The 27,995-nt window shown below is 40.4% G+C and overlaps 1 protein-coding gene and 1 long non-coding RNA gene across 3 annotated transcripts; one reads left to right on the top strand and one right to left on the bottom strand.

Moving 5' to 3' along the window:
- Nucleotides 1-2: 2 nt before the first annotated feature.
- Nucleotides 3-27,235, bottom strand: plcg1 (phospholipase C, gamma 1). 2 transcript variants are annotated; one of them, XM_088436976.1, is made up of 33 exons: nt 26,956-27,235; nt 25,216-25,500; nt 18,761-18,913; nt 18,559-18,652; nt 18,433-18,480; nt 17,275-17,359; nt 17,079-17,162; nt 16,694-16,716; nt 16,543-16,612; nt 16,366-16,467; nt 15,054-15,172; nt 14,256-14,341; nt 13,975-14,095; nt 13,603-13,771; nt 12,774-12,896; nt 12,468-12,569; nt 12,148-12,335; nt 11,168-11,368; nt 10,272-10,391; nt 9,982-10,162; nt 9,780-9,857; nt 8,712-8,815; nt 8,541-8,634; nt 8,395-8,467; nt 7,224-7,387; nt 6,916-7,012; nt 5,420-5,644; nt 5,195-5,343; nt 4,578-4,692; nt 4,164-4,325; nt 3,714-3,802; nt 3,098-3,360; nt 3-3,030 (listed from the first exon to the last, which is right to left on the bottom strand). In XM_088436976.1, the coding sequence occupies exons 2-33, from the start codon at nt 25,424-25,426 to the stop codon at nt 2,988-2,990; spliced, it is 3,936 nt and encodes a 1,311-aa protein (XP_088293102.1). In that variant the 5' UTR covers nt 25,427-25,500; nt 26,956-27,235; the 3' UTR covers nt 3-2,987. The 2 variants fall into 2 exon arrangements, with proteins under 2 accessions (XP_088293102.1, XP_088293111.1); XM_088436985.1 differs by having other exon boundaries at nt 8,395-8,464.
- Nucleotides 26,165-27,786, top strand: LOC148427156 (uncharacterized). Its single transcript, XR_015868175.1, has 2 exons — nt 26,165-26,535; nt 26,688-27,786. It is a non-coding gene; the product is annotated as an uncharacterized LOC148427156 (long non-coding RNA).
- The last annotated feature ends 209 nt before the right edge of the window (nt 27,787-27,995 follow it).

Here is a 27,995-nt window from a genome sequence, read left to right as displayed (position 1 = left end):
CGTTGTATAAAGTAGTAAGTATTTTATTCTCAGGCTTGAATATGTTTCTTATGAAAGGCAAAATTAAAATGAATACTCTTCCTCTCCATAGTTTAGGCACGTTACAGAAAGGCTAGACTGTCACTGAGGAAACAAACAAACAAACAAAAAAGACACTTTGGGGCCCTGCGCCCATATTCAAAAGTAGGCGTTGTGAGACATGAATTCATTTGACCTCTTTCAATCTCTAACAGCACAAAAAGTGTTCAGCCCACCAAAACGGGTACAAGATCAAAAGAAAATACAATTAGAGGGTGACGGGCAACGTTTTGTCATTATCACGCGTTGCTGAGACCCGGTCAGTCAAAACGGCTTTGTGAGCGCACCAGGTCTGCTGGTGAACGCTGGGGTCATTCAAGCAGACATTTGCAGTAATGCAACCTAAACAGGTGATGGGAGGGGGTGGAATCATATGCAGTCTCACACACATATACACTCAAGAGCGACGCTAAAAACTTTCTGGGGAACGACTCATGTTCTCCAACATCCAAACTGTCGCCTCCAACGGGTCATGATAGCTTTTATGTAAAGATGGGAAAACGAAGCTTCATGAAACACTTGTGATAGAACTGTCTTTTTTTTTTTTTTTTTTAAGGCTTCGAGATGGCACTCATGATTTAAAGATACCGTGGTGATGTAGTATCTACTTTGAACCTTGAGTGCCACCTAGAGGAGTTAATACACAATCACAAGTGCTTCATGAAGCTTCTCTTTCCCCATCACTAGATTTATGGCTTGAGAAGCTCAGCGGCGGACCACTGAGCGACAATACTGACTTACGTTACATCATGACGGCGAGAAAACAAACGGGCAGCGGAAAGGCACCATAACGTCTACCCGAAAAGGAGCGACACGCGCCCGTTTTGAGGTAAGACGAACAAGCGCAAGTCGGAATAGGTGCGGACGAAGACGGTTGACGCGTGATGGCAGTGGTGTAAACTTATTATAAATATGGCAAATTGTTCCGCTCCAAGAGGTCGGCTAAGCAAAGTTGGGAGCGATTGTGACAAAATGTCGACAATTGCGGGAGGGCGTTTTGAACATGATGCCGTAACATTTTTCCACCAATGGAGGATAAAAACATACCGAATCCAAAGAGATCGTCACAATTATTCAAGAGGTGAGATTAAGAGGACAATTTGGGCAAACAAAGGATCAAGGGACGGCGCTGCGGCTGTGTGGCGCTGCCAATGAGGTGTCATCATTTTTGACTTGCTAATTCGTTTGAACGTACTTGCAAAAACGTTGGAATATACTTGTAAGCTGATTGCTGAAAATAGCATTTCCCCCCCGATAATTTCATGGTGTGTTGACTTGTGCAAGCGCATATTGTGGCGTTGTTGCAAAACTGAAGACGATTGTTTCACCTTAAAAGTGACAGTTAAAATACTTATTACAAAATTATTACAAAAAAAAACCAAAACCCCACCTCAGCTATGTAAGGGTGTTGGACGAAAGTTTGACTTTCTGTACCGCCTTGTTTTTCTTAAAGGGATAGTACACTTATTTAGCCATTTTCATTTGTAAAAAGTGTTTATTTTGTCCATTAATTTGATCAAATTATTGTGCATGTAAATTTAATAACGCTCAAAACTTTTCAAAAAATTCTTCCCCCCGCTGTTTGTCAACTGAAAATGACATCACCCGGGCTACAAGGTTCGACGAACGAACCAATCAGGACTCACCCGTTGGTCATGTGATGAGACACAAGCATGATGTCATTTTTCAGCAAGCGAGGAATGTGTTTAAAGTTAACTGCACATGAATAACAAATTTAAAATAAGACAAAATAAAGTCTAAATAGGTAGACTATCCCTTATTTAATGCGTTAAATACAGTATATGGCTTAGAGATGATTTGATTTAGAAAGATAATGTAGAGGAAATGCATATGCTTAGCACCTTGGCAACCCAACTAAAAGCTATTTTTCGGGAAATCATTTGTCATCCGTCAACTCTCAGTAACTTCCACGAGAACTTTCAACGAGAAAACGAGTCTTAAAATCTGGTGCGCCTCTTAATATAAAAAATACGAAATTGGTATAGCGTAGGCTGACTGCTATTTCTAGTTTATTTTACTTGCAGAAGTCACCTGTAGCATTATGGGACAAATGCTATCTTTTTAGCGTTTAGCCTACAAGTATATTCGAACATAGTTTGCACGCGTGTGCAAATGTATTTGCAAACACATTCGAGCAAGCGTAAACGCGTTCGAATGAGTTTGTCGGCCCAAATGTCGGCTCCGCGCTTGCATCCCGAGCGGCGTGACGAAAACGTGTGCAAATGTGTCATGTGCAAGTTTGAGATGATTGGAATGTAACAGAAAAAGAAAAGCGCTGGCATCCCACCAGCTATGACTTCTTCCCGATGCCTTTCACAAGTGAAATATGCGGAGAGGGGGGTGCATAATATCCTCCGAAGCGCAGAGAGAGAGAGAGAGAGACACGCGTTAAAAACAGTCGCAGAGCCCTCGTGTTTGACACATACTGTATACATCGACAGGAAATGCAAAGATCACATTAGGAACGTTTAAATAATTAAAAGGAGGGGAAACGGGAGCTCTTTGAGAGCAGGTGGAGCGCCGCTGTCCTCTCGACTCGCCGACAGCGCGGCAGGAATAAATACGTTTCGGTTCATACGCGGAGATGAGTCAACGGCCCGCAACAGGAAACACTTTCAAACTTGCCAGCGAGCACCTGTAAGGTCGGCTTTTTTGTTCTACTACTTCCTGTGTGCGGCAAGCGGCTTCCTCTCTGGCGTCGCGCTCCCTCCCTCGCGGGGTGGGCGGACGGGGTGGCGCTGGGGGGGTGGGCTGCCTGAAATGTAGGCCAAAGCGGTGGTAGGCGTTTCCATGGAAACCATTCACAGCAGTCAGTGACATCATCGGTACGGGCAGAGGCGTGCGAATGGGAGGGGGCGGCTCGGGGTGGAAGGTGCCGGCTTTTGGATTCAGACGCGGTTGTCTCCGCCCACTCGAGTCCGCCGCAGCATCCTGACAAGGAGAGGGGCCAATTAGAAAAGTCGCGGCCGCAGCCTTCCGCGCGCTCGCCCGCACGCACCTTCTGTTCTGCGGGTCCATGTGGTCCAGAAGCGGCTCCTGCGACACCCGGAAGTCGTCCAGCGGCGACTGGTAGCGGGAGTCGAAGGAGCCCTCCCGCCCCCTGTACGCCGCCACGGCCTGGCCCGGCGACTGGGCCGCGGGCGACGCGGCCGAGGACGCGGGCGACGCCGAGGCCAGCTCCCCGAAACGTTCCCGCCCGGCTTGAGTCGACGCGGTGCTGGAGGTGGCCGAGAACGGGCACAGGATATCGCCGTTTTCATTCTGGGGAGGGAGGGAGGGAGGGACACGTGTGGCAAACAAGGGGCCGGGGCGGCAAAAACATAAGGGATGGGCGAGTATCAATACCAAGTACCGGTCAATTCGGGCAATTCCTTGGAGCAGTACCAAATTAAAACAACAGAAAGTTGCCAATAATTTCAGAAAAAATAAAATCAAATAAATAAATGCTGTATTCCAATGGGTAGCTCACTTCAAAATCATCTGTGATTGTTTCATTTCAAAGACAGATTTTGTGTCTCAAAAGCCAGAGTAGTATCGGTCTGAAAACCAGTGGCAGGTAACATCCCATGCAAAGGCCACGTAAAGCTAAATAGTAAATCCAGAGAAATGCTTACACGTCCTCTGACGATGTCCATGTGGACCAACAGCGAGGCCAACTCCAGATCCTCGTTGAAGCTGTTCTTCAGAGGGACCGACCGATAGCCTGGCGAAATGACGAAGAGGTCACGCTAGCGAACGATGGAACTTCATCTTCATTCTTTTGATATACATGTAGGCTTTTCTACATTTAGACATTTGCAGTTATTAATGCATCGCTGGGACCTTTTTTCTGAGTTTGGAACGTCCGTCTGCACGTGTCTCGTCCGCACGTTGGCGGCTAGCGCTTTCCTAATGTCCTTAGCTATGTGACTGGACATTTTATTTCACAGTCCAATAAGCAAACTGCAAATGGCGGCGCCTAACCCTAACCCAGATCAATGATCCATTGCAACAATGGTCAGAGCACCACCACAGCGTGCTAACAACTGATGGGTTGGAACAAGTGGCCGTGCCGCCGTTCTTACCAGTCTTCAGACTGTGGATGGGGAACGTGGCCTGGGCCAGGAAGTTCTGGTCACTGAACATGTCGATCTCGTAGACCACAAAGCGCAGGAAGGCAAAGGCCGAGTTGCTCACGGCGAAATGGAACGGCTTTCGGGGCCAGGTGGGGTTCAGACCATTATCGGCTGGAACGGGAAAGCGGCACAAGAGGAGGCGGGGTTCATGATTGGCGAATGGGGAATTCTCCTTTGTGTGTTACGACGGTAACGGAACGTGGAACTGCTCAAGCGAGCACTTGTTATTTGTCTTAGGGATGCCAAAACAATCTGACGTGACTACTGTGACATTTCTATCAAATTCTCGGAGCGACACGAGACGCTCTGTATTTGTCCAGCACGGAACGAGCCAATTCTTTCATGCTGAAAGTCAACGCTCACCTTCTGAATCGGTTTTTTGCTTGACGCTGTCATACTCAGCCCCGCATACCTCAATCTCGATCAAGGGGCAAACAATGCCCCGCCCGTGCTTGGGTAGGTGCCTTGCACCCAGCACCTATAACAGACATGGAAGTCAATACTTTTGTTGACATCGCGTTTCTTACTGAAAGAACCTACAAAGTGCTATAAATGGTAAAAATAGTTAAAACTGCAAACAACACCCGTGACATCATAGAGCATATAATAGCTTAACAGTATGAAACAGTATATCTTAAAAAGGGCTCAACTTTAAAAAGTAACTAATCTCATAGAATAGTAAAAAAGCCTCATCTAAACAAATATATATCATAACAGGATAACAAAGCATAAAAAAAACCTCAACTAGAAAAAAATAACAGAAGTAAACAAAACATAACGGCATAGCATAACATAACATAAAAAAAAAGGCGCAACCCCATTACAAATAGTTTGGATTTGAAAAAAGTTAACGGGTTACAAATTTTATGTGTTCATCAAAAGGCAAAATCTGCTTAATTACAATCCCAAAACCGCAAATGATTTCGTGTCAATGAAGAAACGAAGACCCCGACGGCATGACATCTCACAGGGAGACGTACCTCGATCTGAAGCGAGACCTCCTCCAGGCCGCGCACCGTGTGCCTGTCAAAGGGATCGAAGTTGTCGTCCCTCATGATGGGCGGCTGGAGGACGTAGCCGCTCCTCCCGTTCAGCATGAACAAGGCCTGGTTCATCTGCATGGGCTTGTCTGAACAGGACACCGGCGCAATCGTCACACGCCGATTGCGTACGGGGAAACAGTTGAGCGGAAAAGCGGCGCCTACCGGCGGTCTGGAAGTTCAGCGCCACAAGCTGCGAGCCGCACAGCCACATGGGCAGAGGGTCGTAGTTGGAGGAGTCCAGCCTCTGGCCTCGCGGGTAAATCCTGGACAGCTGCAGCCGATTGTACTGGAGGAACTTCTTCCCTTTGATCTTATTGACGTATTTCTCCGCCTTGGTCTCCGGAAAGGAGGACATGTCTCGGAAACAGGCGCGTTCTGTGCCGATCTCTGGGGGATGCGCAGAAAACAAGGACTGGGTTGATTCACCAGAATCCGGACCTGAAGGCTCCTTCGCGTAACCAAGAGGTGAGCCGTGACTGGTTGTTGCGGTAAACGGGCCTTGCGCACCGGTGATGACATTTTCAGTCGACAGCCAGTAGAAACGAGGCTTTAAAAGTATTGTTAGTGCATGAAAAATATTGTACCGGGAGTTATCGAATTAAATTCGTGGACTGTGCACTTAACTCATTCACTCCCACTGATGCTTACAGTCATCGAGGTGAGTCGGATATAAACAGCTCAGCACAGATTTACCGTATTTTTCGGACTATTCATTTTCCTCATGATTTGAGCCCTGCGGCTTATAGTCCAGTGCGGCTTTTCTGTGGGGTTTTTTCCCCACCGGTCGAGCAAATATGTGTATCTGTTCAAGCTGTCAGTCTATGGAACAACTATGAAATAGAACTGAAAAGATGCGAATTAATGGCTGTGCTCGAAAAGAGTTTTAAAAATATATTACTTTTTTTTTTAATTGTCTAAATTGAATAAGAGCTTGTACAAAAGTTTGGGTGAATTTGTGACATGTACATTTTACACAGTGTAGCAGTATATATGATCTTATTTATGGTTGCACATATGAATTGTGTGCAATGTGTTTTTATGTTCACTAAAATAATCTATCAAACAAAAGGGGGACAAAGAAGATGCAATTGCAGTTTTGATTTTGAACTAGTATTTAACGAACAGTATACTGTTGGTGTTGAAAATATCCATCCATCCGTTTTCTATAACTATGTTGGGACTAAATATGCAGGCATGTTCTGTCTGTTAAAGAGAGGATGTTGCTGATGGCAGACCATTATAAAAAATTGTAATAACTAAAAATAAAATAAAAAACGTCCACATACCATGTTTTTGTGTAAATATCTGACCTGCAACTTATAGTCCAGTGAGGCTTATCTGGGACAAAAATAGTTTTTTTTTTTTTTGCTCAATTTTTGCTGCATAGTCCAGAAGATAGGGTAATTAACAAAAAACATGCAGTGGAAGTACACAAGAACCTTAGCAAGCAATTTAAGCGCCATTTTCCAAGAAATGATGAGACATTTCTGTCAACTCTCAGTAACTTCCACTAAAAGGCTAAACTTAGCTCCTCCCCATAATGTAAAAATTTGAGGCTCTATTAGGATGCATCAGTTCTCCATACTACAAAATTCCCCCAAATTTCAAAAACAAAAACAAAAAAACAAAAAGGTAGTCATCACTGACGTACGACTTACTGTCTTCATCAAACGGCACAGGTCTACAGTAGACGACCAGGTCGGATAACTCCAGCGCAATCTTCTTTCTCCTCTCCATCATCTTTCCCTCCTCCAGCTGTGTAGATGCGCGCACGCACGCACAAACACACACATGCAAAATTTGACAATTTGACACATCAACGGCACGTGGACACACACAAGTGCTGTGTGTCCCTTTGAAAACACGGAATGCACAAAACACCTGCTCACAAAAGGCACAGCGCAAATGTGGGAGCACATCGAAGTGAGTGTGAATGAGACACACACACACACACACACACTCTCACCTTGGCCTCCGAGGTCATGGCCACCTCACGGATCTTGAGGACCCATTCTTTCAATTCCTCCTGGCTGCTGGCGGCAACTTCCAGCACCGGTCCTGTCCGCATGGCTGTGGTTGGCACGAGGGAGAAGACATGCGGCCTGCTTCCTTTTCCATCCGGCCGCACAACTGTTTCCAAAATGGATGTCAAATTCAAGTCAAGAAAAAGAGCACATTAAATATATTGTCTGTATTTATAAAAATGTATTTTGAAGTCCGCCCAATATGATTTACATTCTACAATAGGGTTGTAATAAGACAAAAACCTTGTAAGATCAAACACAAAAATATTGCAGGTATGCAAATTTAACGTGCGGCAATTAATCAAAAACTAAATGATGCACATCTATGAGTATCTTGTGGAATGAAACAATGTTTTGTTTGCGGCCAATATTTTTGTTGATTTGCCGACATTACAGGACAAACAATTACAGAGCAAACAAGCTTTATTATTTTAACCAAATCATTAAAAAAAAAAACAGTCAGCATTTACTGCATGGTCACTTTGAAAAAAAATATTTGAACAAAGGAATACATTTCAAAATGCTTCTTAAAAAAAAAAAAAAAATCATTTATTGATTAATAGATTATTACCGTAACCATTAGGTGCAGCACTAATAAAAATGAAACATAACTGTCAAATATGACAATACTGGATAATGTTTCCAGGCCCCTTCCAAACACACTTTCCTCTATTTCAATTTGAAGTTGCTACATTTTCGATAGAATTCAAATGGCCTATGATTAAAAATCTCTTAATGCTGGGATCACTCATTGAGTATCACATGACTGGAAGTGCGACAAAATGTCAAACTCAATACTGCCACTAGAGGGTGACAAACCCCCAGCTTTTTATATCCTAAATGCTGTGTGCTGACGAGAGGTCGATGAAAAACGGGTTTAGTCCTGCCTAGCCGCTGAGCCTCGATTCCTGATAAGAAACAAATGGCTTGCAATAATAGAACACAAAAAACAGGCCTATTGTAATAATGGAGTTACACAAATCAAAAGCAGTACAACTAATCGCAAAAGTAGCCAGCGATCATGGCAGAAGGCTTGCCTTCTGGCATAACAAAAGCCAGCATAGTGTAGGCTAACAGGAAGCGGAGCGAGAATGGTGGAGGGTTTTCACTCACCAATCTGACAGGAGGAGACGTCCACACTTCCTCTTAGCAGATCTCCCAGAGGGCTGTTTTCGGTCATCTCCTGCTGGATACGGGAGAGGAGCATAGGTGAATCGAGCGAATCTAAGGAAGCACAAAAGCGCTGCGTGGATCCTCACGCTTCTGTCTGGTTCAGCCGCTGACGGACTGATCTCCTCCACGTAGTTGGCAGGAAACCACAGCTGCTTCTTTCCTCCGCAGTCCCCCTTCCACCTGGCAAAAGCGGAGTTTGGTTATCAACGGCACGTGGACTCAGATAATGTACCTTCTACAACGGAAGTCAAACTCACCACCCTCCTTCTTGCTTGTCCACGTTGCAGATGGTGGCATTTTTAGTGAAGGAGAGCTCATCATCTCTTTGGGCTTTATATTCATACATGGCTCTTACTGTGCACTGCAAAATGCACACAGAAGGTTGATGGAAAAGTTGTGAGATTAAAAAAAAAAAAAGGGACAATAACATGCAAACCAAACGGAATTAGTAGAACTGAATTGTTGTTCAAAAGCCTTTTCCACCCCTAGTGTACATGTGTGCACGTGTTGCAACTCCCACAGCCGCAAACAGAAGAAACAGCAGGAGGGAAGAACCCGCTTGAGAAAAGGTTGGTGACATATACAACCAAACAGCCACGGGAATTAAAATTTATCGAAACCCAAAAACGATCATGTCTGTTTTTCCCCTCATCGAATCTTAACTTGATGAAGTAATTGTTAGACTTAATGGTGACATGATCAGCTTGATCGACTCTTATGTCCTAATTTTCCAAGCAATTAATGAGGTCTTTGATCAGTTGCACAAATAGCCACATATGAATGCTTTGAGGGTCAACATTATGTTTATTTGCACTCGTGTAATCATTCATTTTATAAGAATGTTTACTGTATTTTCAGTTTCTTAATTGCAATATTTACTTGTTGCTATAAAGCAATTTAATTATAATACAGCAATTTAATTACAGTAAGTTGCTGCATCCATTATTTTCTGTCTTGATTTTTTTTGTTTTTGTTTGACCTGACCTGAACTTTGACTTTCTGTCTGGTCACTTCTTGAAAGCCTTCCAAAGATCACTGATATCTTTACCTGCAAAGATTGTTTAACTGTTGCAAAACTACGTTATATATATATATATATATATATATATATATATATATATATATATATATTATATAAATACTTCTGTTGATGCTCTATAAACAGTATATAAAATAATGCAGTAAGTAAATAATCAAGTTATTGGATCCGATATTGGTTCATTTTAAACTCTGATCTGCAATCTTGATTGGCCCCAAAAATTGTGTCGAGTCCAGTAATTATATGGTGACAACTCGAACCTCCAGTCACTGGAGCAGACACTCACCTTGAAAGTAGGCATTTGATTGGCTTCGACATAAAAGCCGGGATTTCGGCCCTCATAGAGTGACCCATAGTCGGGCTCCTGTCAGACGGGACAAGATTTCTTAATCGGACTGTCATCATTTCACATTCAACATTACAGAGCCTCCTAAAAATCCAAACGGTTTGTAAGAATGATTTTCCAGGCATTATAATGTGGTGCTCACAGCTGTGCCGATCTTTTCCAGTGTGTCTTCATTGATGGGATATCGCAGTTTCATTTTGCGATACAGAGGGTGCTTCTCGTAGTAGCTGATGAGATCTACAAGGCTGTCAAACTCTGAGGTGCCCAGCACCACAGTCTGACCTTCCTGCTGTACACAACAGTGCTTAATCTTGCCCTCGGCCCTGCATGGCAAATGTAGATTCAATGAATAACAACCACACGATAAAATCGCTGATCCTATCTTTCTTAAGAACTTTTTCAAAATGTGAAAATCAAGTCGTGGTTACTTGCCTGAAAGAAATGGCGAAAGAGTTGGATTCAGCCCTCTTCCTGACAAGGAAAGCCCCGTCTCGAGGAACCCTCATCAGCATGTTTTCGGCATGACTCCTGGATAGGTTTGCATGGTACCACCTGGAGCAAATGAGAAAAAAAAAACCTCACTTTTGAACTGTTACATAGTCTGTATTTCCTACCTTCCAATCGTTTTAATAAATGTTTAGAACCAAAATGTGTACTGATTACCATGCCACCTACATATTCTTGAGGACTCTAATAAGCTCAGACAACATTTTCTGGGCTTTCTCCCAATCCAAGTACCATCGTTCCATTCCCTCCCCATTGGTTTCAACTATCAAACAATGGCCACAAAAACTGGTAAATATTCTTAAGATCCTTTTCTCATGCCACTAATTTCTTTAACAACCGACTTATAATAAGTGGCACTTGGTTCGTTTTACCAATACATGGGTTTATGCGAGTGTAATGCAAATAATCACGGAGTTAAAATTAGAAAAGAAAAAAATATAATCCATTCAGAGCCTTAATCCTGATTATAAATGCAAATCACAAAAACGAGTACCTTAAAAAAAGATAGATGCAAACAAAAACCCATTACAAAACGACAAACCACAACTGCAAATTAAAAACCACACTCAAAAAAAAGCAGGAAGGAAAGAAAATTTATCAAACAAAAAAAGTAAAAACACAACACAAGTGACCAAACAACTGTCCTGATGCCAAGTGTACATAGACACCCTTAAACTTGAACATTGAGTTTGTTGTGGGCAATCCATGACCAGCAAAAAAGTCTAATAACAAAACACCAATTACGTTAGTGTGTTTGTTTTTGCATTTTGCACAAATTGCGCAAAGCAATTTGTCGTTCTTAATATGTGTGTGAAACTCACTCTTTGCTCTCGTGGGCGTTGGTCTGCGGCACAGGCTCAGTCAGCTTCATCTCAAACTCATTGCAGCGCAACGCCACCTGCTGGTAGTGGTTGATAAGGGCAAAGAGCGTGTCAAACACCAGGTTGTCAGTCAGGTAGAATTTGGGGCTGCCGGCCTCTTGGCGGGAGTGAATGCGACAGTGCTGCACTCGCCCAGAACGCCTGAGGGGGGGAAAAAAATGAGATTGATGAAGGGTCAAATTGTCACATGCATAGTTTTTGTTCAATATTTTCCCGGAAAACTGTGCATATACATTCAATCATTCCTCAATCACTCCTTTCATGATTGCGCTTATTCTGAGTCAAAGCAATGACAGACAAAGTGAATGATCCAAACACCACAACATCAAATCCATGAAAGGGATATTCACTAGAATGGATCATCCTGTCACTCCGATCCTCCAATTTAGAGAATTGCCAACCAACAGAAACTCACTGCCAGAAGAAATTTAAATAAAAAAATCCGTGGGACAATTAATACAGTATGTCATTCAGTAATTGATTGCACAAAAGCAGTATTAATCAGAATGCCATGTTTAGATTGGTGGGGGCATGTCGAACATTATTATTAGGACCATTTTGGGGCCGACTTTCCCTTTAATTATATTACATATTCAATATAAATGTATATTTTTTTTTAAATGAAGAGGTGGGTGGGTGACATGACTGATGCTTTTCAGTGAGAGCCAAGGAAGTGTTACAAGATGGTAATCCCAAAAAAGCATGAAGAATTTTACCCAACTCCCACACAAAATTCCCACATTCAACCAACGATTCAAATCAATGTTGGATGTTGCAAAAGCAATTTGAAAAAATGCTGTTAAAATGGAAAATTAAACATTCTGTAGTTTAATATAAGCCAAATAATTTGATCATTGACCGCATTAAATTTAGTACCGCGGTTTTCAGAAAGCGCATCGGATTCCCTATGTGGAACATACCAGAACGACAGTGTGTAGTCCCCCACAAAGGTCTCGCTCTCCCGAACCAAGAAGGAGCCATCAGGCGCTCCGGTCTCCAGGCAGTATTCTGAGAGCAGCCGCTCAGCAATCTGTCGCCCGTCGCGCCCTGCACCCAACTTTCCATGGAACCACTTTTCTGTAACATGCTGATCCATCCCATTGGAAACCTGTCAATGAAGCAGAAGGCACAAAAAGAAACAAAAAATAAGGAAGTACTTGATGCAACCCCACACATTTGGAGAGCTGCAAAGATATTATCTTGGGACTGTCTGCAATCCCATAATATGAGGCCCGCTAACCTCTCTGTGCTCCTCCTCCTCATCGTTACCCTGATTGTTTGAGGTCTCCTCTGAGTAGTAGATCTTACTGCTGGTCAGGACGAAAAAATGAGGATACCACTCCTGCAGCAGAGGAAGAGGATATGAAGAGGCACAATGCATGAGCTACATTCATTATCAATGTGCTGCAAGGAAACGTGACTGTCATATTACAAGAAAAAGCAGTTCTACAATATTTGGGCCATGACACAATAATCTAAATAGAGACTTCACAAACATGTCTCATAAGACACATGCTGAGTTTACGGCTGTTCCGAAGGCAGTTACATGATTAATCGGGTCCTCCAGATACAGGATTCCGTTTTTGATGGAGTTGCTGATGTCGTTCTCAGAGTAAGGAGTCGAAGTAGACACCTCCTCATAGGCGCTGCCCTCAGCAAGCTTTTTATGCTGCGACATGGAAAATGACAGGAGTGAGACAAAAGATGAACAATTACATGCATTCGCAACGATATTAAATAATACAACAACATCTTGAGAAACAATGCAATTTTCCTTACAATATGCATTTTTGTTTTTATTATATGGCACTGTTTGTGGGGACATTTTGTGTCAAAAGCACTAGTGGCCTCAGTACTTGGTATCGGTGATGACTCAAGATTTAAGTACTCATAGTGGTATTGGTCTTAAAACAAATGGCATCAAACATCACTAGAAAGTACACCATATAGCAAAACCAATTTGCGCTGAGAGACAATATATGAGGGCTGCGTGATACAGCCAAAAAATAAAATCTTGAATTTTCTTTGGTCATTGTGGAGTCTGGACAACTACCTTTTTAAATTGGGGTAATATGTTCTTCAATGGTTTGATTTATTCAAAAATAAAACCTGTGAACAGTGGCTATTATGTAAAGGGCCCAATCCATTTCAATGACGGCTTTTCAAACTTTGCTGCCCCCCCCAAAAGAGAAGCCAAATGGACAAGTTTTGCCATTTTAACTTTTTTGCTTTATAAACTCTAACCATTTAGTAGAGTTTGCAAGTAATATTGACAATCACCCTTTTTTTTTTTTAATTAGTAATGACAATCAAGAATCATTTGGACCTGAATGAAAAAAAAAAAAAGAAGCAGAATTAGGAGTAAGAATTGCTACCTTGATGAGGATCTTCTTCTTGAGCTGGTTGGGCGAGGGCAGGCCATCCGCCGCGATATCAACCGCCTTGGTCAGCAGCATGTCTCCGAAGAGTTTCTTAAAGTAAGTGGCCATGTTTCTCTGCTGGACAATACTACAGTGGTCCTCAATGGACAGGATTATAGGAAAACTGTGGGAAAGATCATCCGATTCAAAAGTTGAAACTTCTTTTTTTCATCGCGCTTCTCATCTTATTTTCTCACACTGTACAATTTCCTCAGGCGACATTGTTTCTCCACACAGCCTAATTATCTTTGCCATAATACATCACAGAGGACACCTTAAACAAGACACTGAAGACGACAGTTTCAACAACAGTTCCTGTGAACTCACTCTGACGTGACAAATGCGTGCTCTTTGATGGTGGTCAACACGTCACAAAACTTGATCTTTGTGGTCAGGGTGTGCCCGTGGTAAATGACTGGCATTCCATCTGGACCATCCCAGCAGTCCACTGCAAAAACACAATGCAGTCAACCAATGCTTTTATGCAATTAAAAGAAACCAGCTTGAGCAGCTGACGTATGCGACCATGTAACGCAGTTATGAAACTGCTCTTTACGCGCACGTATGTATGAATATTCAGTCAAGCTGTACGGACAGTGTTTCCTCACGTTCGATACAGCGGCAACCCATCCTTAGACAGCGAGCATACGCCTCCAGCGACGACTCGCTGGAAAACTGGTCTCCTGTCAGATACCTAAAAATAAAGCATGTGACGAGTCAAAGCATGCATAGCTTCTTTCACTCGGAAGCATTCGCACTCTAATCACGCCGGTATCGTTCAGGCACAAATGTCATGCTGCCTTTGTTGACCTGACCACACGCATTTCAAACATAAATCAGGCACGCCATGTCGGAAGCTGTCATTCGGCTCTTTCAATGAGTATTGTTGGCCAACATACAAGTTTCACATTGGTGAAACGTTTCACATAATTGAAGGAACAACATGTTCCGGTATTTTCCAAACAAAAATACAGGCCTCTCATTCTGGAATTTGCTGTTGAATAATCCACTTGAGTTGCAATGATTCTCACTTTCCTCTGAGGACTCTTAACTTTATTCTCAGAATATTCTTAAGGGACAATTCTGAGAACTCAAAGTGCGACTTTATTCTCAGAATTGTCACTATAGTCAGGATTGTGACGTCTTAGAATTTGGACTTAACTGTATTCATCTTTACAAGTGAGAAATATGAGAATAAAGTTATGAAAAGTCTGAATTTTGAGAAAGTCAGATTGACAACTGTCTGAACAATCTGCTTTCTAAAACTGAGAATCCTATCAACCTTTGCTGACCCTAATCTTCTTTTGTCTATGGGTGACACCATTTTTCAAAAACATGAAGGTTTCACACCAAGATGTGGCCAAACTCCAGAAACTAATGTAAACAGAAACAAGCTGGACTCTTACGTGTTGTGTGAAGAAGAGATCCAGTAATGAGACAAAGGGTTGTTCATATTTTCGGGACAGACTTGGTCCAAAGAAGAATCCCAGATGGTGTTCTCTTTGGAGAACACGTATGTCAGGAACTAGACAGGCCAAACAGAAGCAACAAGTAGAATATTTTATTAATGAAGCATGGCAACCAATTCATGGTGTAGCCCGCCTGCTGCCCTATGACAGCTGGGATAGGCACCGGCAAGCCTGCGACCCTTGTGAGGACACGAAAATGAATGGCTGGATCACAAATCTTCTTATATTGGTAAATGCTGGTTTACACAAATGTATCAAATTGCCCATAATGTAGAATAAGCAAGACACTTCCATATTCTCGCTTACTCTTTCAGAGAAACTTGATTACAGTTACGAGAGTCCCAATACAACTTTTAAACTTCCGATGCAAAACTGATATTGTGGCCTAGAGTACTATTCAATGACAATATCGATCCAATAATTAGCAGGAATGATGTACACTTTTATTTTTTAGAATAAAATGTCCAAGGACACGTGATCAAGTTATTGATCAAGAAATTGTTTTTAAAACAGAATAGTTCGCAAAAATAGGTATGATAAAATATCAACCAGTTATTCCAAATATTTAAGGTAAACAAAATTTTCTCAAACTTGAGAATATATTGCACTAGAATAAAATGAATACAAAACCTAATAAAGTCAGTAAAAACACATTAAAGTACAAAATAAAAATTCAAGTTTACCTGAGTACAGTGCTAAAATTTGAGATTATGGATGTGGATATATTTTTTTCTGATAATGGACTGATATCTTATCAATATTGGCTACAGAGGAACCCAATTACAATGAGGTCAAATAAATTAATACAAGCTATAAATAAATATAAGATAAACAAAGGTAGGAAGACGTTTTAAGATTAATGAAAAATGTAGCAACATAAGACATGTATCCATGTTCACTTTAATGCACCATAATATGACCTGTTGCAAAAAGGTACCCACTCCCACAGATTGGTTTGCAGAGCTCGCTGTACTTCGCAGAAGCGTCAAGCTTTGCTTTCTTGCGACCACAGAAAGCACCTGTCACTTTCTGCATACTAGTCACAAGTGTTAAAGGCCAATGATCAAGTTTTTTTTGTGTCAATTACTGAGTACTACCTACACAAACAATACTGGACAATGGAGGTGAATGGGGAGTGGGAAAGTACACACAATTGACAACTATTTCACATTTTATCAGAGGGCAAAAAAAATAAATAAAATAAAATGTAAAAAAAAAAAAAAAAAAAACCATAGTTCAGCTTGTGTACCTCATCTTGGAGGAAATAAGGCTGTTCCACCTCTCTTAGTGGGTCTTTCAGGTAGCCAAACATGAACTCCTGAACCTTGCTGCTGTCTGTGGCCCACATATCCTGCATTTACATGCACAAATGTATAAAAACACATGGAAAGAATGCTGATGTGCAATAAACCAGAGAAATGAGTACCCTTTGAGAATCCAGGAGGAAGCTCTTAAAGTCCTCGAGGGAGATCCTCTGTTCTGGTCTGTCAATAATTCTGGTAGACAAAGTAATGCCTCAGTAAGTACACATATGGGATGTGGCTGAGCACTGGCTTATTTGTTGCGCCATGGCCTACCTCTGCAAAAATGGAACCTCCAACTGAAAGGAGGAGGAAAGAGGGGAAAAATGACAGTTAATTGGAGGGTGGGTGTCGGGTGAGGCTGGTTAGTCATAGCACACACTGAGGTCATCGCTTTTATTTTAAATATACCCGAGCCTGCCTCCTTTTCATCAGGGTGAGTGTGTTTATGTGTGTCCTAATGGCCTTCACCAGAAGGGCTCATGGGTTTGTACTGGATTGTATTGATTTTGCTGCCATTTGAGAACAGACAGATGGGGGAGGAAGCATGCCTGGGCAATGGCATCAGATTGTGGGGGTGGAGGATCGTTGAGGGGATGCACAGACTCAGATTTGTCTGTGAACACTGGAGAAGTTGCAAAATACCCTTTTATGAACTTACGTTCTTTTGGGCGTCAAACATGAGGTTGCGGTAAAGTTGCGAAAACTGGCTGAAGGACACTTCTCCATTCCTCCACTCAGAGTCCTGGAGGGAAAAAAAACAAAACAAAAACAAATAAGAGATTTCATTGTCATGCAAAATAAATATTAAGAGCAAACAGGAAGGCAAATCAGACTGTTAAACAGGGTGAAGTTACCGGAAGTTTCTCTCTGAGGAACCTCATGTTGGGCACCCTGTAGTTGACCTGGCTCAGCATGTTCTTCAGATCCTTACAGGATATCCTATACACAAGCACACACTTGCTTTTGAAAAATGAAGGGCAAATATTGAAAATGCACGTAGTTGCATGTCATTTTCAAAGGGCATAATAATCTATATTCTCTGTGGCCCCACTAGTCTAAACTCTCGGGGTGTAATAAAACCTGTCTTAAAATACGAGAGAGATACAAGAGATATGTATCAAATCATTTTTTATTGGTAAGACATCTAAGAAAAAAATAGCACATTTAAAGCATTGATGGGAAAAGAAAGCCTTTGCAATATTTAATAAATAAGTATATAAATAAGTTCATGAGGCTTCATTTCCCCTATCATTAATTTACAGTACCGATACGTTAATTCAAACGTAAAATGACAAGAAAAAAAATTGCATCATATCTTTTCAAGCTGAGCAATACCTAATCACATTGAATCGTAAGCAGACTGAGGTAAACACAATCAAATTGTTTCACTTCAAAATCAAACCGTTCTTTAATCGTTTGACAACACACGCAATGTAAACTGTCAAATCGTCTTTAGTGGAAGACACACACCTCCACTGAAAACAGTATTCTATTGGAATATGAATTAAGCACACAATCCATACGTTTTTTTTTAACATCTCAGGGGTAAGAAAATATTCACTGATGGGGGGGTGAAAGTCCTAGGATTTATCTATTTTTTTAAATTCAACAGTCACAAAATGATTAATTGGTTATAAATAATGGTATAGATTAATTTGATATTAGATGTTGATTCATCATTGTAATACAATAATATTTTATTGTAAACTTTTTTTTGTACTTGACTTTGCCTCTAATGAAAGAAAACTTTGGACAGGGAAAACAACAACGCACAACAAGTCTCTAACGGACTTGCTGTCATCTAGGACGTGACAGACGCGGTTTCTGTGCATCTCTTCCAGTTTTGCACGGACCATTTCCTGCAGCAGGAAAAGTTGCTAGTGCGCAGTTGAATGTTTTGTTCCTTCGACTGCACCTCACAACATTCAAGCCTGGAGTAGCTCATGAAGTTCTTCCCTTTGTCTTTTTTCTAATTGATTTAATGAGGATGAAACTTGATTGAAACAACATACCTGTCTTCTCTGTTGCGGTCAACGGCATAGAATTGTTTACGTAACCACCTTGAATAGAAATAAAAAATGAATGTGATCCATGGCAAAACATGGGAGCAAATGCCAAGACGTGTTCTAAGTCCTAACCTCTCGATTTGAAGTGGTGTTGGGGACTTAAGCGTGTCAGCCACGAGCCAGTTTAAACCCTTCACCCACATGGTCATCTCCTCATCAGATGTTGCTGCAGATATTGACAAAAAAAATTAAATGAAGAGCTTTAAAAATGACACAACATACATTCAAGACATCAAGCAATTCTTTCTCCAGTCACACATCTTTCAATGCATACCTGCGAGGCTGAGTGATTTAAGGCGAAACTCCGTTCCATAGAGGATGACAAAGCAGTGGGCTTGATCCAGCCTGGCAGCAGAGTCTTCCATATAGCGCTCAAAGTCCCGGGACTTCTGCCCGGGTCGGATTTCTTTGATTTCTCGGATGTCAACTGGTGATGCGGCACACATATGACATGACATAAAAGTTGAGAAGGCAAGTATGGCGACGATGATGATGGCGACCCGAAAGCACGATTAATTAAAGCACGACTTTGACATGGTTGCGTCAGTCAATCTAATTTACCAAGTAATGCTTTTTAATGCCATGACAGGAACAGTACACATTCCTTTTTAAATTTAGAGCATCTAAAAATCTAAAAATTATTTGCACAAGGGGATACTTGGCTGGGAAATAATTTCATTGGGGGTTCGTCATTGAAAAAAAAGCTGAGGACCACTTTTGTCACTGAGTAAATAAGAGCCTCACTACACAAAATAAAAGGAGATGTGTAACATGCTGGCTGCAATGTTCAAATATGAAAAAGCTTTTCTTTTGAGCGTTTAAGCTTAGTAACACAAATGACTGATTTTTGGAACTTGCCTGTTTTTAATGAGTGCACACAAAGATTTACAAGTGTGGGCTGAGGCGGCTCAAAGGCCTTGAAATAAGGGGACTCTCCTGCAAGCACGCACACATATGCACGCATGTTTTTTTTTTTCAGATCCTGCCACTCTTCCTGCTCCTGCACCACACTTCCTGTGCTTTTGTCACCTACACATCACATCGGCCTGTCTTAAGGTGTACACAATCTTTTCTGAAACTAAAAGAAAAAAGCAGGTCTTCTCACAAATTGCACCAAGATAAAATGCAGAAAATGGTAAAATACCTTAATTGCATATAGTGTCATCTTTAAAAAAAAAAAAAAAATCCTCTCATCCACGAAACAATGATTCATTGTCATTAGGAATATTCAATACCACTCGTTTTTTTTCAAATACCATTTGATTAATCACTAATACGGATAACCAAATACCGATACAACTAGTACTTTTGATACACATAATCTGCCCTGATGAAAAACATAAAAGAAAAACCTAATTATTCCAGGATAGCATTTTCCTAAAAATGCCCTGAAATAAATTACTATTTTTGATGGAAATCCAGTTTGTTATTTTCATTTGACTAGAATCAGAGGACATTTTTAGGCATGCAAAGCAAGAAAATACTGTAATCCAAAGTACATAAATATTGACAAAAGAAAAAAAAAAAGTTTGATCAGAACATATGCAGAAACAGTGGAGGTAAACACAGCCGGCCGGGGACTGTTTAAGTACTTATCAAAGGAAGCTAATATGAAGAGAATGTCATATAATGCTAATGTCTGCAGTACGGAAATATTTAATGTGTGTGAATTGAGCATTTTGTATTAAAAAAAAAGAAAGGATTTAAATGTTAAAGGCTAACTTGGTCTAAACCACTACTTCTCTAGTCATATAAAAGATGCAAAGTTGGTATAATTATGTACAATATGCACTTTTTTCTTTCCTTAATACATTACCAAAGTTTTGAATCAGTACTTTGTATCGTCAAAGTTACCCGCCCCAAGCTGCGTGTCATTGAGTTCACCATATGTGCCGCCAGATCCGCGCAAAAATCAAGCCAGGTTGACTTGTTTCAGTCTGTTGTGTCAAACTTTGTGGGGCCTACTTGAGCAGATGCCGGAAACCAGGAGGTAGCCAGAGGTATAACCTCATTAAAGGAGATGAGAGGATGTACCCTGCAGCACACTCCCACGCTTCCTTCATCTCTCCATCCTGCCTCCCACAAGCACCTCGAACGTCCACAACCAAAATGTGCATTTATTTTCAACTGGCCATCCACTTTCTATAATGCGTGTCATCATTAGAGTCCACTCTGGTAGTAAGTTGAAAAGTTCCTTAAAGTGACATGTAAGGTTTAGACCATTTTTCATTAAAAATGAATAAATTATTATATATTTAAAAAAAATAAATGTGTTCTTAATAACCAACAATATGTTTTAAATATAATCGTAGGTCTAGTTATCATTAAATTATATTACATGGGGGGGGGCACTCCTCCGGAGGTTGCCATGTCTGTTATAGCTACCACAGCTGGAGGAGGAGCGTGTATTGTTACATTTACCGCAATGGCCATAAAGCTCCCACGGGCGCATGTGAAAATTACACATACTTCTTTTAACATTTAATCAAATTGTAGCAGACATTTATGCTTAGGACTCAAGAGAGTTCCCACTTCCTTGAACATTTTGCTGGAATTGTAAGACAAACATGTTTTGTTGTTTTTGTTGACTTCCTAATTTTACAAATGTGAAAGTTGTTCAATAAAAATGATTTTAAAAAACTCAACATTGAAAGTCAGCAATTGTTTCATTGTAATATTTTGACAACAATATTTCTCTTTTTCCTGAAAATAAAAATGGGCTTCAAATATTGGTTATTAGACTACTTGACTACTAATAATCAGTAAAGTCTCTGATTAAAAACATACTGTATTAGTTTATCTCTAATCTTTGGTACAGTGTGTAGAGAAACTCAACACAACTCAAACCATTCTTTGACCAAGTAAAAAACCCCAATGCTTTTCTTAATATAGTAAAATAATAATAATCCAGAGAAATTATGAGTATTCTGAATGAAGATGGTGCAGGGATTATTCAGGTAGTAGACATAAAATAAGTTTTGATTAAAGAATACAAATCATCGCGTGCGAAACAAAACGTGAACTTGCACGATGCTATAGCTGAGCCAACCTGCTGCTTTAAGGGAAGCTGATAAAAATCGTTTGATATCGTGTTCAAAAGCATTTTCTTCAACAAAACATACCGGAAACAAAAGAGTTTCCACACACCGGTCATGTAAACACAAATACAGAGTTATTTGCCCACGTGAAACCCGCGGTGCAATGTTTCCAAATCACGCAAGTGCATATCTGAAATGACATCACAGGAGAAATGTGCTCAAGCAAAAAAATGGTAAACCTTGAACAGCGGGTAAAGACAAAGCAGGTTGGACTGGAAACAGCAAGTTACTTAATACTGTATTTACATTTCTGAAATTGCCACAACCACGGACCAAAGTTATATTTGGCAAGTGCATGAATCCAAAATAAATGTGTGCCAAGTGTAGGCTTGTCTTCAATGCATTTTTTCCATGGAAACACCACGTTGCTACACAAAGAACAGCACTCAGGTAAACAAACTCCACTTCTGACATGACACCAACCGGGAAATGCTTTTAGTTTGGAAACTCTATGAAAAGGTATCACAATCCAAAAATATTCCTGAAAATATTATGTTCTATTCATGTTTTTCAGAACATGAATTATGCAACAAAATACATCCATCTTTATCCATTTCAGGGGTGGCCATAAGATCACATCGCATTTGCGCAAAGCTTGGGGAACACAGTCAATGTCACATGACCTAACCCAGAAAACAATTGAGCTGTGATTGGTTGTTTGCTGGATCTGATGTCTGCTTAAAAACGTCATGAAGAATGCAAAAACAACAAATTCCAATGGTGTTGTTCTTTTTTTTTTGCTATAAAGATTTGATTTAGAATATAGTAGACAATGGCTGAGTTTACACCTAAGTGTTCTATTGTTGGGGATAGAAAATTAAAATAAAAAAAAAAATCAACACCCACACTTAACAGTATAACCCAGTTTACTCTTAGTCAAGAAATCATTTGGAAGACTAATTTTTACCTCCTATTATGGTAAAGTAACAAAAATACTTTTACCCAAATGTGTAGCGCACTCAAGTAAAAGTACCGCAATCCTGAGAACAAATGTTGGCAACTATTTATTTGCTGCCTTAACCAAACAATTTCCTGTATTACAGTGCTGACACGCAAGTTAAGTTTCAGAGTGAGCAAATAATATGTAATATCATTTTAACCACCTCAATACCATATAATTTAAGCATGCAGTATGTAAGTCACTTCTACAGTGTGACAAAAAGTGTGTTCCATCTCTGACAGTGATGAGTTAACAGACTGGTCCAGTTAGTCCTGAGTTGCATGAGACCAGCCAGAGAAGACTGGCACATCTCAAATGTGTCCACATACTACATGATGAATAATCCTTTTCCTAATTGATTATTCATCATGTTTGCTCAATCATGTCTATTTATTGCCCTTAAACCAAAAAAAAACAGTATATAAACAAGGCTTCAAGGCTTGATACTTACAAATGATAATAAAAAACTAAAATAAAAAGTAAATAATAACTAAAACAAATTCACAAGACATGGCAAAAACTTGGCACACAGGGCAACACAGCTAACTTACTTGCTGAGTGCAAACCAATGAAAGAAAATAAACCTATTTAGAACCAAGCACATTACTTCCTTTTAAGTCAATTTTAAGCCATTAGCAGTCAATTAGCACTGTGATTATTGCCATGAAACAGCCACTCATTTTGATAATTTGTTTTATTTCAAAGTACCAGTAATTGCAATGGCAGCCGATACGAGTAGCTGCCATACTCGTCAAGCAGTTTCATAACCGTGAAGTAAAAATTACAAATTAGAAGAATAGAAAAAAAAAAAAACAACATGTATTAAAACTCATCAAAAGATTTATAGAAGAATAGTCTTTCTTTAATATTATGTCATAGTTTCTTTTGGAAAAATACAGTGTCATTCATCATTAAAAGCCGCTCTGTCTTAATGTATTGAACAGATGGATATTATACTTTATGACAGTTATAATTTTACTCTAAATATTTCATGCGCACAAAATAAAATCCCATCATTTAACCTGGGCCTAATTACATGTTAAAGTCAACCAGTGTCACACAGCTGATTATGCTTGTTTGTTATGGTTTAATTCCAGGCTAACTAGAACACAAATAGGAAATCAATCAGAGGGTGAAAAATGTGCAAAAGGCATCTCTATGCTTCCCTAACCTTCATATTTAACCTCAAATTAGAGGGCCATTGCAAAGCTAATGGACATAATATTTGCGATGCTTTTGATAGGCGTTTCTTCAAGATTACAAACGTGTAAGAACAATAATTCCCTCATACTCTACTGATGTACACAAATAAGGTATCATTTTAACTCTCAACAAATAGCAGCCATGAGCAGGTGTGTGAGATTTTTTTTGCTTGTAAAGAATAGGAAACTACCGTGGAAAAGAATTTTTTTCTTTATAACTTTTAACGCCTGTGAGTGTGCTGCATCCGGAGCAGAGTGCAGCTGTGCACAAGGCATCCTGCTACGCCAGAGCTAGACTTGCCACTAAACAGCTCAATGAAAAACTGCATGTCCTCAGATAGGCCCACCAGTAGCATCCTGGTATTGTACTGTAATAAAGACTGAAACGACATCGAGTGACCCCCATGAAACAAGTGGAGAGTTTTGTCAACATCGCTTGCATGTGGTCGGAACTATTAGTCCATAAGAACAGTAAGAGTAGCAACAAACACATTCATCCAAAACTTTGCCCTCATTTTCTGATTTATTCAGTTTTGGAACTCCATTTGAATAGTGGTATGTCTTGGACAACATGAACACAAAATGTATAACTTTAAAAACTTTAAAAAACCTAATTTCAACTGATTGACAGGTTTCAATGGGTTAGGTGACGGCTCAAAGCAATTATATTATGTAATATAATGTGCTTTTTTTTGTCTTGATGCATCATCATTTCTGTATCACTATGGAAGTATTTTATACAGGACTGGGTTCAAAGTTGGGCTGCACAATTAATCAAATTTTAATTGCAATCACAATATTGACTGCCACCATTAATTAAGCTGATCCTCGGCAATATTAACATTTTAAAAGCCGGCTACCATACATGTGAAATCCAGCACTTTGACATCCTACCACCAGGGGGCAATATTTCCCACATGTTTGCCTGGCAAAAGCCTCTGCTTTTTTCACCCTGTTATTTAAAAGTGTGAAATGGCGTTGGGTTTCTCACTTGATTCCTAATATATACGTACAGTGCTAGGTGTCAACTGAGACCCAGTTTGAAAAATCAGATTGGCAAATAATTGGAAAATTTTTTTTGAAATGGCCAAAGAAAACATTTGACTGCTAAATGATTAAAATTTGCTTAAAAGTATTTACTTTTATTGCTTTGTGCTTGGTTCTAGGTAGGCTTCATTTTTTTTCATTGGTTTGCACTCAGCAAGTAAGTTATCTGTGTTGCCCTGTGGGCCAAGTTTTTGCCATGTCCTGGGTGAATTTGTTTTCATTATAATGGATTTTAGTTTATTATTATTAATTATTACTTGTAAGTATCAAGCCTTGTTTATATACTACAATTTTTTTTAAAAGGTGTTTGACCAAACATGATGAATAATCGTGACTTCGACATTGACCAAAAAAATCGTGATTATTATTTTGGCAATAATCGTGCAGCGCTAATTCAAAGTCATACTTATGACATCATTTAAGCGTGCAGGTGGGTACTCACTCTCGCCCTCTATTTTGTCTGTGCCCCTGGTCCAGATAATGGTCCTAGTCTCTAGCTTGACCTGGAAAGTTCTCCTCTCTGGCCTCTGAGACTTCTTGGAATAAAACAGCGTCAGCACTGTGCCAAGTTCCAGGTCTCGGTAGAGGTTGTTCATCTCTGCATCGTTGTCCATCCACGCCACGGGCCCGTTGGAAAAGAAGCCTGCAGCCATGTTCACTTCCCCTGTTTGTTATCCGTTTCCTTTCAGAACAATATGCTCAGCCCAGGCCTAGTAGACAGGGATACCTACAACAGGAGGAGGAGGGGGAAAACTCGTGAAACAACGATTCCAAGTAAATCGGAGCTATACATACTTTCAACCAAAGTTAAAAAGCGGCCAAGAGGAATGTCTGGCAGCTTTAGTCGAGGTGTCGAAATTAAATAGGCGATTATTCAAATAATCGAGTAATTGTTTAGAGTCGCCGTTTAACTTCAAATTGTCCAAATCCTGTCAACATCCTCTCACCAGTAGTTATTTTCTGACATCTGTCATCATATGTGAAAGCAGAGCAATTAGCTTTAGTGTTTAACCAAAAAAGACATTTGCTAGGTTTCAAAAGGTTGGTGAATACACCAGTCCTTCGTGTGTCATATTGCTTGTATGCATTTAATAGTCTTTTTTCTCACTTACGAGTACCAAAGAGTACCCATTTAATTGCACATTTTGCTTATTGATTTGTGTCCACTGTAGTGAACATTTGTGTGTGTATATACTATATATATATATATATATATATATATATATATATATATATGTTACTCTGGAGCTGCTACTTAGTCCTAGTATGAGTACAGCCTGGCCTTTCCAATGATGTTTCGTGTAAGTGAATGGGAATGCAATTTGCTTTGCCGTCTCGCAGGAAAAAAAAAAAAACCTACAAAAATGAATTGTCTGGGTCTCAGGTGGAGATTTGCCATTCCAATTCAAATTTGAACACACGGGGGAACGTGCTGTTTTATAAGCTTGACACACAGCAAAGCTATTAACAATATTTTCTCCTACGGGCGTCACAGGCAACATTTTGTCACAAGGCTCATCTTCATTGCAAGAGGCAAAAACAAACATAACACAAGGATCCATTGTGCAGTCACAATCGCGATAGGCGACACGATAGACGCAAGTCGGGTCAACAGTCAGTATCGCCTTTGGTGAATTTATAGTTTGGAGAAATCTGAAACGCTCGAGTGTCAAGTGGCATTACGGCAGAAACACGAAAGATGCAAAAGCAAACATCTGGCGAGGAAGCTAACGTTCCTGAAGCTAATCAGCAAACGCATCCAGTAAGTTTCTGCACATTTGACCGTACACTTTCCACTTTCTAGTCATGTGGCGCTCAAAAATATTATTGCTACCCGCGCCTCTGCAAAATACGTTTGGGGACAGCAACGCAACGTAGTTTTTTTTCCTTTTGTTTGTTTTGTTTTGTTTTTAGGGTGGGAGGACGACACTTGGCTGCGGCCAAAGGAGTGAGCAAGCGACGTCGTCTGGCCATTTCCTCAGCGTGGAATCGCGGCCGGTGAATGAGCTAGCATATCGTTGGGCCACGGACATGCTGCTTTTCAGACCCTCAAAATTATGGGCTCAGACAGGAATTACTACGCTTGCCCGTCCTGGCATATTTGCCTTCGTATCTTTATTTAGCACAGAAGCGTGGGGGCTCACGTCGAAGTGGATCGAATGCTGTGTTGTGCTGGACTTACCGCCGCAATCTCGGCCTGACCGTACATCTCGAACGGCTGCCTGCTCCCCGCTCCCGTTTGCCGTCTCCCCTTCTGCGTTTCGTCCGCTTTTCCGGGATTTGGGCACCGCCGAGCCCCTGGGGAGGCTCACCAGCTCCGCTTGACAAAACGCCCAGTTTCCTCGTCTGCCTTCTGGCCGTCCATAGAGGAGAACTGGCAGTTTGCCAGAGCAGAGGCAAAGGTAAAGCAAGTCTGCTTTTTTTTTTTTTCCTCAAGTCACCAAGCTGCAACGCAACCAATTTCTCCTCCCAGCGACCACCAGCAGCGTAAAATTTACAGATACAAACACGAGCACTTCCGGTGATAACTTCTACAATAAAAGCATTATTCAAAAAACAAACGACGTTTTTTGAGTTGGAAAATTGAAATGGGATGTCATTAAAACAGATATGACGGCAATAATTATCACCGCTACTCGAATCCATCAACACTACAGTATAACCACCAGTAAAGCCATGTACTAATTCAGACCATGGGTTTTTCTAGCACAATTATATTTGATTAAAATTCACTAATTATAAGATTGATTTTTTTTCAAAATATTTGCCTTTTCAAACGAGGAATGTTTGCATGCAAAAGTTTTTATAAGGGACATTTCTTAGTTTTTTTTTTTTTTTTTAACTTCATTTTGTATTCAATATATTCCAGTACAGTACATTCATATGTTTGAGGTTGAATTTGTGTTTACCCAAAATATTTGTAATCAATAGGTCATATTGTCTGATCACCTCTCAAGTTTTGGTTTCTCTTATCTAATGCACATGTTTGGAATAAATGGGTCGTTTCCTCATAGCTGCTGTTGCTGACTGTTATTCTTTGCTTTAAGTAGTTAATTCTCTGCCAATACAGTATTTAATAAAAAAGCAACAGCATGTATCCTTCCATCCTGCTGATGCTGGTATTGCACAGTACTCAAAGCAGCATTGTTGGTATCGTATTAGAAATGAAAAAGTTGTATCAGAACACTCATTCCAAGAAGGTTTGCTGTCACCATGGACCCT

This window comes from Hippichthys cyanospilos, chromosome 2, assembly GCF_059441005.1.
Source record: "Hippichthys cyanospilos isolate Australia breed blue-spotted pipefish chromosome 2, RoL_Hcya_1.0, whole genome shotgun sequence".
Classification (NCBI taxonomy): Eukaryota; Metazoa; Chordata; class Actinopteri; order Syngnathiformes; family Syngnathidae; genus Hippichthys; species Hippichthys cyanospilos.
The sequence above is the reverse complement of the archived record's forward strand: the minus strand, read 5'-3'. Positions and strand labels throughout refer to the sequence as shown.